General features: G+C 64.8%; 3 protein-coding genes and 1 long non-coding RNA gene across 7 annotated transcripts; 2 read left to right on the top strand and 2 right to left on the bottom strand.

Moving 5' to 3' along the window:
* Window positions 1-566: 566 nt before the first annotated feature.
* Window positions 567-1,533, bottom strand: LOC143173856 (prefoldin subunit 2-like). The gene is made up of 4 exons (XM_076363980.1): window positions 1,465-1,533; window positions 1,179-1,267; window positions 966-1,089; window positions 567-825 (listed from the first exon to the last, which is right to left on the bottom strand). Exons 1-4 carry the CDS (start codon window positions 1,531-1,533, stop codon window positions 646-648), a joined length of 462 nt encoding a protein of 153 aa, XP_076220095.1. The 3' UTR covers window positions 567-645.
* Window positions 1,534-1,675: 142 nt separating this feature from the next.
* On the top strand, window positions 1,676-4,492 carry LOC143173852 (deaminated glutathione amidase-like). Of its 4 annotated transcripts, none has more exons than XM_076363974.1 (6): window positions 1,676-1,727; window positions 2,528-2,788; window positions 2,924-3,027; window positions 3,111-3,244; window positions 3,412-3,537; window positions 3,887-4,492. In XM_076363974.1, exons 2-6 carry the CDS (start codon window positions 2,550-2,552, stop codon window positions 4,166-4,168), a joined length of 885 nt encoding a protein of 294 aa, XP_076220089.1. In that variant the 5' UTR covers window positions 1,676-1,727; window positions 2,528-2,549; the 3' UTR covers window positions 4,169-4,492. The 4 variants fall into 4 exon arrangements, with proteins under 4 accessions (XP_076220089.1, XP_076220088.1, XP_076220090.1 ...); XM_076363973.1 differs by having other exon boundaries at window positions 3,884-4,492; XM_076363975.1 differs by lacking the exon at window positions 1,676-1,727 and adding an exon at window positions 2,341-2,422.
* A 1,151-nt stretch (window positions 4,493-5,643) lies between these two features.
* Window positions 5,644-11,100, bottom strand: LOC143173859 (death effector domain-containing protein-like). The gene is given in 5 exon segments (XM_076363983.1): window positions 5,644-6,020; window positions 6,123-6,269; window positions 6,849-6,956; window positions 10,548-10,656; window positions 10,658-11,100. Coding segments are annotated over 5 exon segments (957 nt in total). The 5' UTR covers window positions 10,874-11,100.
* On the top strand, window positions 6,853-8,299 carry LOC143173860 (uncharacterized). The gene is made up of 3 exons (XR_012997811.1): window positions 6,853-6,930; window positions 7,346-7,424; window positions 8,091-8,299. It is a non-coding gene; the product is annotated as an uncharacterized LOC143173860 (long non-coding RNA).
* Window positions 11,101-12,967: the final 1,867 nt, after the last annotated feature.

The following is a 12,967-nucleotide window of genomic DNA, read 5'->3' as shown; positions in this document are numbered from 1 at the left end:
CCCAGCAGCACACGCGTGTGCACGCACCTCCCTCTGGCGCCCACCACCCCGATTTTGGGGTCCCCCCGCAGCGTTTCAGGCACCGGGGGGGGGGGGAGGGAGTTTCTTCCCCCCCCCCCCCAGCCCCGCACGAGGCCGGGGCAGCAGCTCCGGCACTGGCTGCGGTCCCACGGCTGCTGGGGGGATTTGGGGGGGGTGCCGGGGCTGCCCCCACCCCGGCTGGGTTGGCGGCGGCCGCCCCACGCTGCCACCCCGGAATGCGGCCGCCCTCGGGGAAGCGCCGCGGAGCGTTTTCGGCGGCCAGAACAAGAGAACAGCGGCCGAGGCCGGCCCGGAGCCGCCATCTGCCCCCTGCATCGCCCCCAAAGTGCCACCTCCCCCCAGGCGGGGGGGGGGTACAGACGGTGGCACTGGGTCACCCTGTGGTGAGCCAAGCTGGGGGGTCTGGCCCTGTTCTGGCCTCCGCCGGGGCTGCACCCCCCCCCCTTTCCTGCCCCCCCCCCCCCCCTCCACCCCGGAGCCTGGGAAGCGGCAGCCACCCTCAGCGCCCACGCTTGGCCCGTGACCAAAGGAAAAAAAACCCACATTTATTTAACAAAAACACGACACGAGCAACACTAAATAACAAGGGGGAGGGCGGGGGAGTTAGGAGACCAGGACGCCGGCCGAGCTGCCCTTGGCCCCGGCCCCCTCGGCCCCCTCCTTGGGGGGCTGCCGGGGGTCGTCCTCGCCCACCAGGCGGATGTTGTGCTTCTCCCGAAAGTCGTTCAGCTCCCGGCCCTTCGCCTGCAGCTGCTGGTTCAGCGTCTCGATGATTTTGCTGATCTGGGAAAAGCGATGGGGGGAGCCGGGTGGGAAGAGAGAGGGGTCCCGGGGAAGCAGCCGGGAGAGGGGCTGGGTCCCGTGGGGGGGGCTCCGGGAGTTCCCCGGGGCGGGGGGTGTGGGGGGTGCGGGGTGCCCCTCACCTGCTCCTTGTTGTTCTCCAGGGCTGGCAGCACCTCCTTGACGGTGCGCTCCACCAAGATGCCGCCCACCATGCGGTAGCACTTCCGCGTGGGGTCCACCTCCCGCAGCGTCTCGATGACCAGGCTGGGAGGAAGAGGAGGGTGAGGCGGCCAAGGCCTTCCCCCCCCCCAGCCCCGGACCCGACACCCCCCCCCCCCCCCCCCAAATCGCACCTGTGCTCGTTCAGCTCCAGCTCCAGCTCGGCCGCCTTCGAGGCCAGGCCCCGCTGCTCCTGCCGCAGGCGGTTGAACCGGGCCACCACCTGCGGGGACGGGGACGGGGACAGGGACGGGGCTGGGGCTGGGGCTGGGGCTGGGGCTGGGGCTGGGGCTGGGGCTCCCCCCCCCCGCCAGTGCCCGAGGCCTGCCCGTGACACACCCCCCCACCCCCCGGTGCCAGGGGCCTGCCCGAGGCCTCCCCCCGGTGCCAGGGCCCCTCCCGCCGCTCCCCGGCCCGGACCTGCTCCGCCGTCAGCGCCTTCCCAGCGGGCGCCGCCGCCGCCGGCCGCCCCTTCGCGCTGTCCGCCATCTTCCCCCCCCCTCCCGCGCCGCGGCACCCCCCCTCCCTTCCGGCGCCGACCGGAAACGGGGCGGTGCCCGGCCGGGCGCCATCTTGGTAGAGGGCAGCGGCGCTGCCAGGTGAGGCGGCGCCGGCGCCATTTTTGCTGCGGGCGCGGTTGGGGGGACTTTGCCCGCGTCCCCTCGGTGCCGCCGGCGGGGCATGTACGGGCCGGGGGGGGCCGGGGGCGGTTGGGGGGCGCAGGGAACGATTGGGGTGGTGCGGGGGGGGGATTTGGGACAAATTGGGCGATTGGGGGGGGCCTGGGGGCAGGTGGGGGGGCTGACGTGGAGCAGAGCTGGGGCAGTTGAGGGGTGCTGGGGGCAGCTGGGGGTGCTGGGGCAGTTTGGGGTCCGAATTGGGGCAGAGCTGGGGGCAGTTTGGGGGGTGCTGGGGGCAGTTTGGGAGTGCTGGGGGCACTTGGAGGGTGCTGGGGCAGTTTGGGGTCCGAACTGGGGCAGAGCTGGGGGCAGTTTGGGGGTGCTGAGGCAGCTGGGGGTCTGGCCTGTGGCAGAGCTGGGGTGGTTTGGGGGTGCTGGGGGCAGTTTGGGGGGTGCTGGGGCAGTACTGCAGGCGGGCTGGGGGCAGTGGGGCTGCAGGAGGGGGCTGGCCAGTGACAGCCACCCACCGGCCCCTGCGTGGGGGCTGGCGCCGTCCCCTTGGCCGTGGGTCCCCCGGGTCCATGTCCCCCCCTCCCCCCCCCGGCACAGGGACAAAGCAGCAGCCGTGACCCCCCCTCCCCACCCCGGGGTCCCCCCTGCCCCAGGCTGAGAGCGGTGCCCCGGACCCTGCTGCGCTGCCTGCTCCCGGCCCCCCCGGGCACCCCGAGATGCCCGCACGGCTCCGGTACCCCGGGCAGGTACCCCGGGCACACAGGGGGTGACCCGTGCAGGCACCGGGGGCTGCCGCGGTCCCCATGGGGCTGCCCGCGTCCCCCGGGGCTGACGTCCGTGTTGTGCCGCAGCTCCCCGCACCCGCCCCGCGCCATGGCGGGTCCCCCGGGGCTGAAGCCGCTGGTGGCCGTGGGCCAGGTCACCTCCACGCCTGACAAGGAGCTGAACTTCACCGCCTGCGCCGGGCTGGTGCGGGAAGCGGCTCGTCGCGGCGCCTGCCTCGTCTTCCTCCCCGAGGGCTTCGACTACATCGGCTCCGACACGGCGCAGACCCTCAGCCTGGCTGAAGGCCTGGACGGGGACCTCATGGGACGCTACGCCAAGCTGGCCAGGTACTGATGGGACCCCCCCCCCCCCCGCCCTGTGCTCATCCCGCAGGACAGGGTGACGGAAATGGAGCTGCCGGTGCCGGCTGCGGGATCCCCGTCCCCGGTGGAGCCGGGGTGACACCGAGTCCCTCTCCCCAGGGACTGCGGTGTGTGGCTGTCCCTGGGCGGCTTCCACGAGCGCGGCCGGGACTGGCCGACCACGCAGCGCATCTACAACTGCCACGCGCTGCTGGACCCCGCAGGTGAGAGCCCCCGGCCCTGCCCCGCTGACTGGGGGTCCCCGGCCCTGGCAGACATCTCCCCCGTCGCACCCTCTTGTCCCCAGGTCACCTCGTGGCCGCCTACAGGAAAACCCACCTGTGTGACGTGGAGCTGGAGGGACGCGTCACCATGAAGGAGAGCAGCTTCACCAACCCCGGCACCGAGATCGTGCCCCCGGTCAGCACGCCGGCAGGGAAGGTACGGGACGGACGGGCACCTCTGGGGACCTTCGGGGTCCCCGCAGGGCGAGGGGCTCCCCTTTCTGCTCCTCTGCCTCGAGTGCTGCGTCCCTTCCGCTGTCCCCTAACCTCTGCCTGGGGCCAGGCGCCGCGTCCTCGCTGACGTCCCCTCCTCGTCCCCACCAGCTCGGCCTCTCCATCTGCTACGACCTGCGCTTCCCCGAGATCTCGCTGGCGCTGCGGCGTGCCGGCGCCGAGATCCTCACCTACCCCTCGGCCTTCACTGTCCCCACAGGCTCGGCACACTGGGAGGTGAGCTCGGCCCCGGCAGCTCCAGCCTGTCCCGGGGTCCCTCGCCCCCATTCAGGCAGCTCTTGCCGCTCGTCCCTTGTCCCCTGCGGGGCTGGGGACGCCCCGGGGGCTGTCAGATTGGGGCTGAGCCCTCACCCCAATCATCTCCAGCAGCAAGCAGGGACAAATCCTGCTACAGGCAAGAGGGGCAAATTTAAGATAAAAACACCTCTTTTTTGGGTATTTAAGGGGCAGGTGGCACAGCCAGCCCGGCTGTGGTGCCCCCACCCAAACCCTGCTCTCTGCCCCATGTCCCCCCCCGGGGGGGGCCACGGTCCGGCACCACCAGCAGCGCCGTGTCCCCCAGCAGGTGCTGCTGCGGGCCCGGGCCATCGAGAGCCAGTGCTACGTGGTGGCAGCCGCCCAGACCGGGAAGAACCACGAGCGCCGGACATCCTACGGCCACGCGCTGGTGGTGGACCCCTGGGGCGCCGTGGTGGCCCAGTGCCGCGAGGGACCTGGGCTCTGCTACGCCGAGATCGACCTCGACTACCTGCACCGCATCCGCCGGGAGATCCCGGTGCACGGCCACCGCCGGCCTGACCTCTACGGCACGGTGGCGGCGGCTGCAGGGCTGGCAGCGGTGCCGTGAGCCCCTCGCTGGTACGGTAAAATCCAGAGCAGGGCCACGTCCGCTCTGCTTCAGGCCGTTTCTCCCCAAAACGCAGCAGCAAGATGCGCTCAGGGCTCCCCCGTCGCCCTGTGCCGCAGCCAGGAGGGTGTCCCCCCCTCTTTTTTGGTGTCCCCCCCTCTTTTTTGGTGTCCCCCCCAAGCCCCTGCACTGCTGCGGGGGGGGCAGGGGCAGAAGGAAGGAGCCAGGCACTGCAGTAGATGTTTATTTCAAGAAACCCGAAAGCTACAGAGGGAATATGACCATTATATTGAAGTTTAAAAAATACAGAAGTCACAGAAATTACACCAAGTTGTGCCAGAATCGTCCGTAAGCAGAGGGGGGCTGCGTGCCCCAGTGGGGGAAGGGGGGGGGGGGGGAACCACACGCACCACGAGTCCCGGGGGGCTGCCCCCCACCCTGGAGGGGGTCCGCACCCACCAGCAGCCGAGCAGAGACGGGGAGAAAAACCACAAAACCAGGATGGAGCTTGGGGGGGAAAAAAAAATAATAGAAGAAAATCCCCCCTGGGGACGACAGGCAGCGGCTGGGGGCGGGGGGGACCGGCCATTTCGGTGGCTCTCTGGGAACAGGGAGCTGCGGCCAAGGACGGCACGCTGCCGGCCGCCCTCCAACACGTGCAGGCAGAGGCTTGGCTGCCGGCAACAGGCAGATCAGGCCACCCCAACCTGCCCCCCCGTCCCAGTTTGTCCCAGTTGCCAGCCAGAGAGGGGAGGGAAGAGGCGGAGGGGACAGGCGAGAGATTTCGGGGCATCCCTCGGCGCTGGGTCCTCCCCCCCGGCCCCCGCAGGGGAGGGGGACACGAAGGCACATGGTCCAGGGGACGCCGCGGGGACACAGCCCGGTGAGGGGACAATTTTACTCCTGAGAAACCCACTGAGGTGACGGCGGGGGGGGTGGGGGGGGCGTTATTTGAGGGAGAAATGGGCAGGACGCTGCCCACAGCGCACCCCCCCAACACACAGAGCCCCCACCCCCCCCCGGAATGGTGACACAAGGGCAGGATGGGGACAAAAGCCACCCCTGAATCCGGCGCAGGCACCACGGGGCCGAGCCCACCCCGGTACAAACCTCTGCCCAGCGGCCGCCCCCCCCCCCCCCCCCGACTCACCCAGCCCCATCACTGACGCGCCCCAGGCAGGATTTTTGCCTCTTTTTTTTGTTTGTTTTTAATGGATACAAAATAAAAGAGAGAGAAAAAAAAAAAAAAAGGAAAACAAAGCGAGAGAGGAGGTGACAGGACAGGAAAGGGGTGAGGAAACACGTAAGCCTCCGGCACTCCCCGCGGCTCCAAACCCAGAGTTGCGCAGTACCGGGTGGGGGTTTCGATCATCTTTTACCTTTTCTTTTAGAAAAAAAAAAAAAAAAAAAAGGAAAAAAAAAAAGAAAAAGAAGAGAAGGAAAAAGCTTGGATCCCACCGAGCAGCCGCCGGGCGTCAGGGAGCCGTCTGCAGCATCAAGTTCCTCAGGAGTTTCTGGCGCCCGACCTCGTAATCCTCCTCGTCCACATTGACCAGCAGTTTGATGGCTTCGTGGCCCACGGCTTGTTTGAGCGAGTCCGTGATGAAGACGCCCTTGAGGGCTTCCAGCAAAGAGCCGTTGATGTAATCGCGCCAGAACGCGTCGAGGTAGGTGAGCTCTGAGAATTTTATGTCACAGATGATGGAGCCCAGGTCCCGGGACTTCAGGATGGTGTTGGCCTGGTTGAAGCGTTCGAACTGACGCTCCAAGGGGTCCTGCTTGTTGGAGAAGACGTTGCCTTGAAGCGCCGTCTCGTGCTGGCAGTACTCGGCTCGGACTCGCAGGCGGATGTCTGAGGGAAGCGGGGAGGGCGGTGAGTGCTCCGGCGTGGGGCCGGGAACCCCAAACACCCCCCCCCCCCCGACCCCCCCCACCCCCCCCAAGAGACTCTTACCACAGGTCTGCTTCTCCTTAGGGTCCGGCGTCGCCGACTTCCTCCTCTTGCGCTGGCTGCTGAGGAGGGTCCTGCCGCGACCGGGCCTCTTGGTACAGATCTGGGGTCCCGCGGAGGAGCAGCAGACCACGGGGTGGTGGGGAGGCACTGCGCGGGGAAAGGACAGGGGACGCTGAGCCCCCCCCCCACCCCCCCCCCCCGGCTGGGGACATCTCGGAGGAGCCGCTCCCCCCTCCCAGGCCCTGCCGAAGCTCTCGGGGCCGCTCGCACTCCAAATCTGTGTTTGAGCGCTTCCGCTCCGTCCCTGACACCCAGCTTCAGCCCTCCCCTCCTCTCCACGCCGCTGTCACCTCCCAGTTGTCGTCCCCCCCCCCGTCCCGGGATGCTCGTCCCAAGGGGTGTCTGGCAACCCCAGGAGCCTGCGCAAGCCCTGAGAGGGGAACCCCGAATTTACACCCCCGAGACCGAGGAGCCTCCCCGCAGCACCACAGTTCAGGGAAGGGATGTCAAACTCCGCACCCAATCGTCCCCCAAACTGTGGGGATTGGGGCAGCAGGGTCAGATGTCACCCCAGCAGCGACAGAACCGTCGCCGCCAGCCAGAGGCGAGTCCCCGGGCTCCCAGTGGGAGCAGACGAGGCAAAAGCAGGACGGGCCCGACGGATTCCCACAGACTGAATCCCCACGGACCAGACCCCGAGGTCTGGCAGCGGGCATCCACACCCACCTGATTTATGGGGGTGGCCGAGCCCGTGCTCCGCCTCGCTGTGAGCTCGGGGCGTCACGTAGCGAATGGACGTCTCCTCCAGGTACTTGTCCACCAGGTCCGGACACACTGGAAAAGAGAGGGGACGCGGGGGTCCCTTTAGGAGGCACGGAGGGGACGCGGGGGTCCCGTTAGGAGGCACGGAGGGGACGCGGGGGTCCCGTTAGGAGGCACGGAGGGGACGCGGGGGTCCCGTTAGGAGGCACGGAGGGGACGCGGGGGTCCCGTTAGGAGGCACGGAGGGGACGCGGGGGTCCCGTTAGGAGGGAGGCCAGGGCAGATCTCTCCCGACGCGGCGGGTGCGAACACGTGCTTAAGCTGCTCTGCATCCCCCCCCCAGGCGCAGCTGCACGCCGAGTGGCCGTTTCTCCAGCCGGTCCTCTTAGAAAAACTCCGTTTGGGAGCCAAATCCTCCCAACCACAGCGCAGGAAAGGCCGTTTCCATTTGTTTACCACAGATACTCCCAACACCCGGACTTGGAGCAGGCTGGCGGCGTCACACGCACGCAATTCCCCCGGGGAGAAACTCCGGTCAAGGTGGGCAGCACCTCCAACGCCGCTCCCGCACCACAGCAGCTGCCGTGCCAGCACGGTACCGGGTCGTACGTACCCGGCAATCGCTCGGACCGGCCCCAGGTTCATCCCGTGCTCCCTACACGAGATCCCGCTGCTCGTGTCGGTCTGAGCAAAAGGTCTGGGGGAGCAGCCGCCGCCGCCGCTGCTGCTGCTCCTCCTCCCCCACAGCCCCAGCAGAGCAGAGCCAGGGGACGGGGCGGGGGGGGGACGGGACGACAGCGGCAGCTCCAGGCCCCTGGGACGGACCCGGCTGCTCGAAACGCTTTAGGATAAACTGGCATATGCCCAAAACGTGAAGCCTACGTTATTTGCCCGACTGTAGCAGATCAAACCTTTGAAGCAACACGCTGGCAGGATACGGGGTTTTGAGGAGAGTCAAGCTGCTGAGCAGAAGCAGCTGCTGAGCAAAGATTATGGGGTAAAACGAGTTATTTTTGAGGGCTGGGACATTTTCTGCAAGTTGTTTTTGTCCTGTTTGGTGAGTTCAGAGCACTGCCCGTCCCCGGGCAGGATCCCTCCCATCCCCGCCGGACCGAAGCCGGCCAAGGCTGCCGGGTCTCCCCGGTTCCCTCCACCGCTCTCCGCCTTCGCCGAGCTAATTCGGGACAGGGTTTCGCCCCTTTTCAGAGCCATGAATACGAATGAGGCAGAATGAGACGAGACCTCCTGGCTGCTGCAGGATCTGGAAGGACGCGGGAACCAGAAACGAGCGTCAGCTCGTTAGGTCCGGAGGAGACTTCCTTTAACCAACCAATCCCTCCCCTTTAAATGCAAAGTGCTGCGCATTATAAACCACATGTAAGGCGCCTTTCTTAATAAAGCTTTTTGAAATGCTATTTTTGCACATTTAATTAAACCGTTTGCACCCAAGCGTGGCTGGAGACATCGCAAGAACGAGATCTCACGGGTACGGACCATCACTCCTCGCACGACGGCGGCGTACAGAGACGTGAACGCCGACCTCCGGCTCCCGGACCGCACGCAGGTATCGCATTTTAATATCAATCCATCCATTTCACCCTGAAAACACCAGCACCTGACACGGGGAGGGCTCGCCTGGCTTCAGCCAACCAAGGTACAGCAGCCAACTGCCCCTTCAGTTTGGATTTTTGCACCCAACAAGGAAAAAGCTGCTCAAGAGACACAAAAAAAAATGCTCCAACACCCCCAAACCCTACGCAAACCGGGGGACGCAGAGCCATGGATCCATCCGTGCGCCTCGTGGAATCGGCATCACCGGAAACCTCCCCGAATCCAAGCACCGCGCAGCTGGTCTGTGTAACGCTCCCGCCCGCTGCTTTCCCTTTTCCTCTAGTTTTTTTTGGCTTGGTGCAGAGAAAGAGCGCCGGAAGGTTACACTGGCACCGGTAAACGGCCTCCTACACCCTGCTTGCACCGAGCTGCGGTGCCGGCTGCTCTGCCAAGGGGGTCTGCGGGCAGCAGAGCTGGCAGCGACAGCAGGGGAACAGGCTGGGATCCATCCCCGACAGAGCCACGTCCGTGAGCGGCACACAGGGCAGAGCGCGCGCTCCCGGCTCCCAGAAAAGGCCAGATAACGGGAAAATCCTCACGGCATCTGGTCCGAGCCTGCACAGGCAGGGTTATAGGTGCAGGCAGGGCATAGGTGCAGGCAGGGCTGCCCTGCACTCAGGCTCCACCCCACAAGGTCCATCAGGACTGGAAGTTTCTGGCGTTTCGGAGCGGCACAAGGCAGCAGCTGCCACCAAACGCAGGGTCCCCAGCCCCTCCCCGGCCCGATGCTGGTTAAGAAGCAACCGAGCAAAAAAAAAAAAATAAGACACCCTGTTGATTTTCAAGCCGCCCGACCCAGTTTCCCCCCTGGCAGGACAGAGGCCGCGCTCCCAGCGACAGCCCCGGCTCAAAGGGTTTGTTCACACCAGCACTGCCGTCCCTCCTCTCACCCCCCAAAAACGGGGAGTTTTTAATGCCTGCCTATACTTGCGCTCACCGCTTTCCCAAGCGCTGGCGGGGAACAGCACTGTTGCCCACGATGCGAGCAGAAACCGGGGAGACTCAGCAGCCTGGAACTGCCAAGCAAGCCCAATTATCCTAATTTAAAGCGAAGATGCAAATTTCAGAGGTTGAATCCTGCCGGAGCGGCTTGCCTTACGCATCCCCTGCAACAAGTGCTCTCTCCTTCGTGACTCCTCCGGTTCTGGTTAATCTGGGTTAGGCTCTTTGAACTGTAAATCGAGGTTTTTAGTCAAAAAAAGGCACGGGGCCGTGCCAGTGGGAGGGCAGGGGGTCACCTCAGCCTGGCAGCTCCGTAAAGTGACCGAAAACCCACCAAATTACCCAGATCCGAAGGGCCATGTCACTGCTGGGGTGTCCGAGCCAGGAGAGAGCAAGGGGAAAAAAGGGTGGCTCAAAGAGGAGGGTTTGGGGGCATCCCACTGGAAAATGGGTGGGGAAAAAAAAATATCTGAATTTGGACACGGGTTTCTCGCTCCAGCCTCTCTGCATACCGCAACACCGCAGGACTGACAGCACCAGCTTGAGGAGGGCATCGGTCACCTTCCCAAACTTGCCTCGGCCCCAAGAGGACGAGCGGGTTTCCCCCGAAGCCAACGGCACATCGAGCACAGCAGCCGCCAGTTTCCCCGGACCCTCCTGGCTCCTTCTCGCTCCCCGGCACGGCCCTGGGGCTGCCCACGGCATCTCACCCCAGGCGGGACTTTGGGCCGAAAGGAGCATTTCCCTAAAACCTAGAGATGAGCAGCGGGAGCTGGGAGAGCTGGGAGTCACAGAGCTGCACCGCACGCAGCAGGAATCCCAGTTCGCCGCCGCTGAAGAAAGAAGGAGACCTCGGCGCTTGCCAGAAACAAAACGAGGCTTTAACCCCCCCAAAACCGTGCGTGGGCGCTTGCTAAAACCCTATAAAATACCTCTTTGCCTTCCCCGCCTGCATTTCCTTGCAGTCCTGGCAGCCGTTTGTCCTTACAGGCCTCGGGGTCCTTTAACCACCCCGCCTCCAGGGTGTCAGCGGAGGAGAAACGGCAGACGGCTGAATAACGAAGCGGGCTTCGTTAGGGAGCGGGCCAGGCTGCCAGTGGCATCACTTACCGGCCCGTCGCCGCTTGAGGGTGACGTATGGCAGCAGGTCGTGGCGAGTGATGATCCGCAGCAACTGCAGCACCTGTCGGAAGTTGGTCTCGTCACAGCGGCCCTGCCGCCTCCAGCGCCAGCAAGAAGTCCCGGCCGCTGCGGATCATCCCCCTCTCGTAATCGTCGATCACGTCCACGAAGAGGAAGGAGAGCACCCGCACGTCCCGGTGGGTCAGGTGGGTGCCCACGATGTCGAACATGCGGTGCAAGCTGTAGAGCCCGTGCTCCCGGTCGCCCCGTTCCTCCGGCCAGGCTTGCGCTCGGCTCCGTTTGAAGGCGGCCATCTTCCGCCGCTGCCAGCACGCGCCGAGCCGGGGGCTCCTCTTAGCGCCGCAACCCTAGAAGAAAGAGGGCCAACAGGCTTTAATCCCTTCCCCGTCAATACTTGATTAAAAACCCCACTCTTGCATCCCTCCACCACATCGCCACGCTCGGCAGCGACTCGTCCTCTCCTCTGCCGGAGCATCTTACACCAAAAATTGAGGGTTGGGTACCAGACCGACGGCACCGGGCTCTGCCAGCACCGACCAGGTCTCTGCCATGTTAACTTATGAACCCAAACACCGTCTGGCAGAAACGCCTACGAGCTACAGCACCCAGTGGCAGGGCTCCAGACCACAACCCAGGCGAGAACCGATGTCCTCTACCCCAGCAAAACAAGTCCCCGCATCCCCCGGCAAAGCCGAGCGGGCGGCTCGACAGCCCTAGCTAAACCCTCCGCTGCCGTACCAGCGGGCATTAACCGCACGAAGCCATTCGGCGCAGTCACCAGTATCGTGCCGAAAACATCAAGGGAGAAGCAAATCAGCCGCTCGGCAGGCCCCGACCTGTTCGGCTTCAAAGTCAGAGGAGAGCGAGCCTCGTCAGACTGGCTTCAGCGGCCGACTCGGGGCTCACCCTCCTCGTCTCAGCAGGTTTCTCACCCGGTTACGGCCCCCCCCCACCCCCCCCCGGGGAAGTTCTTCATCGCTCTGCCGTCAGCCGGCTCTCTTTCAGCGGCACCGACGGCTTCAGGGAGCCACGCACCCGGCTGAAAAGAGGAGGGACCCGCAGGAATTGCGGCCTTGGTCCGGCCTCCTTCGGGGATCCAGCGCTGTCACAGTGAAGCGGGTGACGTTAAGGTGTCCCACGCCTGGGGAGGGCACCGTGCCACTGCACGGAGTCAGCCACCAGGCACGCCAGGAACCGGTGACGAGCCGTTCGGCAACCCCAGTTGCTCGGGGCACGCAGCGACTGGGTTAGGAGTGAACTGCACCACACAGCTTGCTGGGCACTGGGAGCGATGCACGGACCCGGGGCACCCCCCCAGAGCTATTTGGAGGGGCTTCGGACCCCCGAAACGCATTTAAGCGCCTGCAGCGTGTCTCAGGCTCAGGGCCAGCGGTAACACCCATGGCACCTGCCCCGGGTACACCCTCGGCGTGCCAGCACGCGTGCCATACAGGGGAGTCACGCCATCGTTGCATCACGGATATACCCTAAAACGACGGCCCTCGTTAGTTTAACGGGTCAGGAATCCTCCTCCCCTGCGGGACACCGGACCAGAGGCTGCAGGAGAGGCGAGATCGCAGCCTGATACCACCCCTGCGGTCTTCCAGACAGGGTCCAGCCCCGAAATCGGTGGCTCTCTGCTCCGTGCGGAACCGGGCCATGGCTGCCTCTCCCCTCCAGGGAGCTCACCCGAGCCCAGCCGGCGTCACCACGGAGCGGCTTTGCTTGGTTACGGTTCCCAAAACAGTGAGGTGGCGGCGTAAAAACGGGACACCGGCAGGAATCTCCCATCTATTCCCGGCACAGCCCGTGACTCACGCTCTGGCCCCAGGCAGGCGGAGGAACGGGGAGCCCTCGACGGGGCCGCCTCCACTCCGGCAGCCACCCATCTAACAGGGCACCAGCAGGGTTTTAAATTCTATTGTAAAATGCAAGTAGTTTAAATTAAAAATGCGTTGAGTGACTGAAATCAGTCTGACACAGCTCTGACTGCTCCAGCTGGGGAGGAGATGGCACTATATACCGTATAGGTTCCAACCCCCAAGTAGAAAAGTCATATAAACGCAGCTTCTAGTGAAGGTATTTCTTGGTACAAACAGCCTGTAGCCATCTCCATGCAGGAGAGAGGGGAGAAAAATCAGAATACAGCACCCCAGTTCTTCTCCGGTGGCTCCTCCTGCCCCGGCGGCCGAGCCACATCAGCTCCGCAGAGAAGTCGGAGCGCGCTGGGCTGCAGCCCAGCACATCCCAGGAGAGGGAACAGATTTTCTCCGGTCTTGTAAACCCTGAGAAAGCCAAGTTTTGGAGAGGCCTTTACCAGGAGCTGCGGCTGCATCACAACAGAATATCAACAGGCAGCACATGGTAATTGCATGAACACAGAATAA

The sequence above is a fragment of the Aptenodytes patagonicus genome, unplaced genomic scaffold, assembly GCF_965638725.1.
Source record: "Aptenodytes patagonicus unplaced genomic scaffold, bAptPat1.pri.cur scaffold_368, whole genome shotgun sequence".
NCBI classification, from domain to species: Eukaryota; Metazoa; Chordata; class Aves; order Sphenisciformes; family Spheniscidae; genus Aptenodytes; species Aptenodytes patagonicus.
Note: the sequence above shows the minus strand (reverse complement) of the source record. Positions and strands in the feature narration are given on the sequence as shown.